At 31.3% G+C, this 5,626-nt stretch overlaps 3 protein-coding genes across 3 annotated transcripts in view; all 3 read right to left on the bottom strand.

Moving 5' to 3' along the window:
* The window catches only part of LOAG_18280 (hypothetical protein), a gene marked incomplete at both ends in the record, with an annotated part of 2,577 nt that extends 947 nt beyond the window's left edge, over positions 1–1,630 (bottom strand). Inside the window, 6 exons of the mRNA XM_020450943.1 lie at positions 166–304; positions 551–646; positions 756–844; positions 1,056–1,239; positions 1,316–1,406; positions 1,489–1,630. Of these exons, the coding sequence (XP_020305322.1) occupies positions 166–304; positions 551–646; positions 756–844; positions 1,056–1,239; positions 1,316–1,406; positions 1,489–1,630 (741 nt within the window). The remainder of the gene's footprint in view (positions 1–165; positions 305–550; positions 647–755; positions 845–1,055; positions 1,240–1,315; positions 1,407–1,488) is intronic.
* Positions 1,631–1,812: 182 nt separating this feature from the next.
* LOAG_12122 (hypothetical protein) lies at positions 1,813–2,544 on the bottom strand (the record flags this gene model as incomplete). The annotated part of the gene is made up of 3 exons (XM_003147636.1): positions 1,813–1,940; positions 2,078–2,192; positions 2,455–2,544. The coding sequence occupies 3 exons, from the start codon at positions 2,542–2,544 to the stop codon at positions 1,813–1,815; spliced, it is 333 nt and encodes a 110-aa protein (XP_003147684.1).
* Positions 2,545–4,687: 2,143 nt separating this feature from the next.
* The window catches only part of LOAG_18281 (hypothetical protein), a 2,978-nt gene continuing 2,039 nt past the window's right edge, over positions 4,688–5,626 (bottom strand). Inside the window, exon 4 of the mRNA XM_020450944.1 lies at positions 4,688–5,015. Coding sequence (XP_020305323.1) covers positions 4,804–5,015 — 212 coding nt within the window. The 3' untranslated portion in view covers positions 4,688–4,803. The remainder of the gene's footprint in view (positions 5,016–5,626) is intronic.

Here is a 5,626-nt window from a genome sequence, read left to right on the forward strand (position 1 = left end):
GAATGCACGGCTAAAATATCAGTATTTTGTGAAATTTTTAATAGTTCGAAAACTTTAATGGAAAAAAAAACAGGAAACTCATCCCACTCAATGCATAAATAATAACTTCAAGAGAATTTTAATTAATCAAAAATATTGGTGAAATCGTTTCTTCTACAACTTTACCTCGATATTAGCTACTTTGAATACTTGATAAAGACGTGATAATGTGTTTCCACCATTTAACGTTGCTGAAAGTATCGAAATAGCACTTTCCTGTCCAAGGATTACTCCGTCACGTAAGGAATGAAAGCATACTGATGACCTGCAATTATTAGTGACTTTTTTTAAAGTTTCATTAATTTTTTAAACAAATTTTGAAATAATCACAGAGACAAAAATGATGAACTTTTCATGTGCCATATGTGTATCATCAACCATTATACTAATTTTGATTGCAGCAAAAGATCAAATTTGCTATGTCATCTTTCTTTAGAACTGATTCAGAAAGTTATTCAAAGTGAGTGTAAAAGGGAAAAAATCTGATAAAATTAAAATTTAAAGCACAAACCTGTTTCTTCCCGCTGATTCGTAAACATGAGGTGTACCAAAAATTACGGAAATATCAGACATTGTCGGTTTCATTTTCAGTGCATTATGTAAATGTCTGTAAAAAGGAGTGCAGGCAAAATTTTAATCGTAATATTTTTGGATGTGACAGGAATAATGTGATTTCATAAAGCAACTTGACAATGACACTAAATATGCACACTTACTGCTTGAAATCCTCAAGATTCAATCCTAGAAGATGAACATTCTGATCGAAGATAAATTTCAGCAATGATGGTAGTTTCACATTATGTACCTTAAAAAAAGAAAAAATAGAGCTTTCATGTGTCATATCTTGGGAAAGAATTAGAACCAGAATATGCGATCCAAAATTATGAGTTACGCAACAGCTATTTAAACAATATTCTGCCACAGATATTTCATCGAAATATTCGAATGATTTCACCAACATCCCTCTCCCATCATTTTATCAAAACTTTAGTCTTAAACGATTGAAATAACCTCACCTGTTTAACAATATGTGCTATTTTTATGGATTCTGTTGCTGTTCGTTGTTGAGTGGCAACAATATCAAATGTAAACACACCTTCCGTGTAATCACCAAGCATTGGATCAATGCGAATATCGCCTGATACTGGATCAACCGAGAAGTATGGCGCTGATTCCATGGGTACTTCTTCATTTTCAGCACTGGAAAGATTTAAATTTCGTATGTTAAAATAAATAATAAAAATATCAAGAGAAAAAAAAAGATAAGAAGTGATACGGTGTGAAATGCATTGATCCAAGTTGATACGTAATGATCGGTTGATATGTTTTTAGTCGAGTCACTGGTATAGTTGATTCTGAATCAATTCCTGTAATGATGAGTAGTTATCTCAGCCATCATTTTCTGATATCAAGATTGATAAAGTTAATTCAGAAGCTGTAATGACTTACCAAATACACTAATAGTATTGTTTTGGAAATGATATTTCATTTTATTGGCCTGTTCTACAACGCTATTTGTTTCCGTTCGTATTGTAAATGCAATCATACTTGCATTATTACTGTCAAATGCTATTTTCGGTATTTTGGACATGTTCAGAGCACTGTAATAATTGAACTTTACAAAGAAACATTTAAAAATGAAATAGTTGAAATATTCCACAATCTTTCGCTGATATGCAATACTTGAAAGCAAACAATCTTTTTATCTTAAGATAAAAATTCTTATTAGTTGAATCAATTTGATTAAATAAATTTAATCAAATTTTCAAAAATTTATGAAAAATTATGAGACCTGACTAAGGCGCATAAATGATATTCGTTATATTTGAGATCATTAGGATTTGTCACCGAAACAATACCAGTTTGTTTGTCAATTGTGAATATTCCATCTCGATTTGAACCTTTACAGTAGTTTAATTAATTTTTCACATTCCATTTTTCATATTTATTCAATTACTCGCTACCTCACTGATAAATCCAATCACTCACGAGAAATTTTCTTTTGTTTTTTTTACTTTTCTTTTATGAAAAAACTTACAACTAGGTAGCATATAGTAATATGTAGAATTATACGGTGCATCATCTATATCCACTGCTCTCAATTGGCCAATGACCGTATTGCCCGGTTGAACCACAAATACCAAAGGTACTGACTGAAATTTTATAATCAATGATCAAGATCAGTGTATGATGGAAATCAAAGATCAAGATCAATAGAGCTACTCAATATCCACGCTAAAGTTTGACAGTCGATTCTAACGAAGTAACACTATCTTCCAATCCTCTTTTGCGCAGCGAAATGTCAATGATACAAAAAAAAAGAAAATGGGAACCTTTAATGGAGTTCAATTTTTTGTGTTTCATTTGAGCTCATTTTTTTATTAATAAAAAATGAAATTTCTAGAGAAAAAATACACTATGAATTTCCGAAAAAATTGGCAAATTGTCGTTGACATCTTTGACTTCAATTCGCAGTAGACGTGTCGCTGTTTTATCCATTTCCATTGCATTTTCCGCTTTTACTTTTAGCTAAAATTGACTAAAAGTAAATGTCGTCAATTTTCTCTTAATTTCTTTGAGAAAATTAACAAACTCTCCAGGGTCACATGTCTCTGATTGAATAAACAGAACTTTATTTAACAATAAAACTGGGAAATATTCCCAATTGACCTTATTTTGATAATGATTAGAGTATTTTCGTTTATTTTTCAAAATATTTCACGGATCACAAGGGATTATGAAAATTAATTTTTCTTTTTGTATCATTGGCTTTCTTGATAGTAAACTTGAATCCCATTAGTTATCGTGAAGGAGGAAAAAATTATCGAAACTCATAGGAAAAGAATGTCAACGCAGAATCTACCGCAAAATGCCTTCTGCATACTGTTTTTGATTTGAAACAGCTGTTGCTGATTTTCAAATAGGATATTTTGGTTCATTCAACGGGATGTCTTAGACCTTGAATTGAGTCCTCACCGCATTTTCTTTGCAGCCAAAGAGAAAAACTTACGGTAATGAGACATGAAAAAGGAGAGGAAGCATATTACGATGTGGTTGGAATCATAAAAAGATAAGAATTATTATACAGGTAAACAAACTGACCTTAGGATGAAGAAAATTAATTGAACTGTTGCAACTTACTTTATTGTTGATACCAAAGAAATCAACAAATTTTTTTGTTTAAAAAACATTTATTTTAATTAAAGAAATTAAAATCAAGCCACTCCTTGTGTTTTTCCGTTGCAGTGATATCTTTGTGATGCAAAAAGATTTTGTTCCAAAAATATTTGTAAAAATTATTCTTATTTATAGTTTGATTGGGTATAAGGAAAATTGCAACACCTGAATATCTATTTCAAATAAAAGTTCTGGTTTTCAAATCAATTAAAAGTAATGAACGCTGTGCTTGCAAATCCAACTAGATTCTGTAAAATATTCAGCAAATAGATTCTTATTTCTAGAATTTTAGCGAAAAAAAAATTTCCAGGCTTTTTTTTTGGGAAAAACTGAATTTCATTGTGTGCAAATTGACTTGACAATCTGAAGTATTCTAACTGGACAATTTGAAGTGCAAAAGATAATGGAATAGGTGGTGTGATGTTGCAAAGATGTCCGAAATTCCGTTGGTCATGTCCGATTGGTCATAGACCCTCAACGACATCTGTTTTCCGCCAGGAGCTATTCCAACTTACAAGTAAAATTGCATGTAACTTTTATTGCAATATAATTGTTGGAAGTGGTCAATAAGCAGGAAGGCACTATGTTGTACGACACTATTTGCAAACAAAGATATATTAAGACATATCCGAATTTGAAATAATGATGATATGAACTCGATAGCTCAAAAGTTTGAAATGAAAAGTTCGAAGAATTAAAGCGCCGCTTCATAAATTTAATGCCATTACAGAGGAATAACTAGTGGGAACATATAAACTCGAATGCTATTGGTGAATTAGAATTAGGGAGCCCAAAATAAAAGCAAACAACTAGAAGATTGAGATAATCCTGAAGACAAGTGGAGTGGAGATATTTAGGAGAATGTTTTATACATAGTTCAAATAAACAGAATTATCATTATCTAATTTATTTAAATTTGTAAAAATAGAAGATAATACAATAGACAGACAAAATAAATGACATACAGTTTCTGAAAATCTTTATAATAATTTAATGTAATGAAAAATAGCCTATATGGCCTTCATTTAATCCATTTAGTATCCTTATCCAACAAATAAGGATTAAAGTAGTTCATGGATGAATTATTTGTACTTTCTCGATAAGATTAAAGATCAATCCTTGGATGCAATATGTTCAAAAGTTTTAGGTAAGTTATGTGTGATTATCGTTGAATGTATGAAGTAAATGTTAATGATAAAAATATTGTTCTTTAGGAAGTCAGAGTTCAGCAGTCAGAATTCAAGAAATGTAAAGCGTGGAAATATTAAACGCACCTCTCTAAATTGTAAAGTTGAGGCTAGTTCCACAACAGATTCTGTGGAATGATATTTGGTTTCGGATTATTCTGATTAACGAAGAAGTTAAACAGAAGAAGCATAAGAATTTCTGAATAAAAATGGCCAAGAATATTTAAAAGATTAATAAACTGTATATCATAATATTGCTTGCTCAATGAAGTACAATTCTTGACTGCAATTTGAAAATCGAACATTTTTCCAGCTGTCGCAACTAATTATGGTAGATGCTCCGGAAAAAAAAATGATATTATTTGAAAAGAAAGGAAAAAATTTTCTTGTTTAGCATTATTTATAGTACAATTTTCAGTGCAACAACATTGATAGCAACCAAACTGCCAACATCAAGTTTGGTCGCATCACGTCCAAAAATGAACTGCTCCGGATTTGGTTTTTGTGCATTTGGTCGATTGATATCACGCAAATTCCAGTACGGTCTATGCCATACACCTGCGTCTGTATGCTGATACGGCAACAATGACGTGTAGAAACGACGATACACGCCTAAGTTAGCGAATAAACTGAGGTAAATGTTCAGGATACTTTTTTATACGAAGAGGTTTATGGATAACCTTGTAATGATCAAACTGGCTTATAAATATAGAATTTAAAATTGGACCTAATCTTATTTGGATTTCAAAAAGCATTTCGACTCTAGCCTTTAATTCAAATAATGTTTATTTCTCTATAGCAAATTCTCCAAATTAAAGATTTATCTCTTCGCAAGTATTTAGACTTCATATATTGCATGACAATCTCTCTTTATTGAATTGTCATATTTCACTGGCAAAGAATGTCGCTGGAGACCTTAATATGTTATCAAAAATGGATTAGTCCGGACATTTGGCATAAACAAAAAATCTGATGAGCGTCGAATTTCTGGAAGATTTTTTTTCGAGCCGCCAGTTTTTTTCCAGAACAAAGTTAAATTGATCCAAAATTATAGCTATATCAAGGATTTACCTTGAAAGCAATTTAACTGACAATGACGTGCACAATTTTCCTCTGTTACAGTTGATATCATCGTTAACGGCAAATGATAGTTACCAGTTCTACTCTTCATGTTTAATACACGGCGATTGTTTTGCCGAAGTGAATGATGAAGAGCTTCCTTC

The sequence above is a fragment of the Loa loa genome (assembly GCF_000183805.2).
Source record: "Loa loa unplaced genomic scaffold supercont3.247, whole genome shotgun sequence".
Taxonomy (NCBI): Eukaryota; Metazoa; Nematoda; class Chromadorea; order Rhabditida; family Onchocercidae; genus Loa; species Loa loa.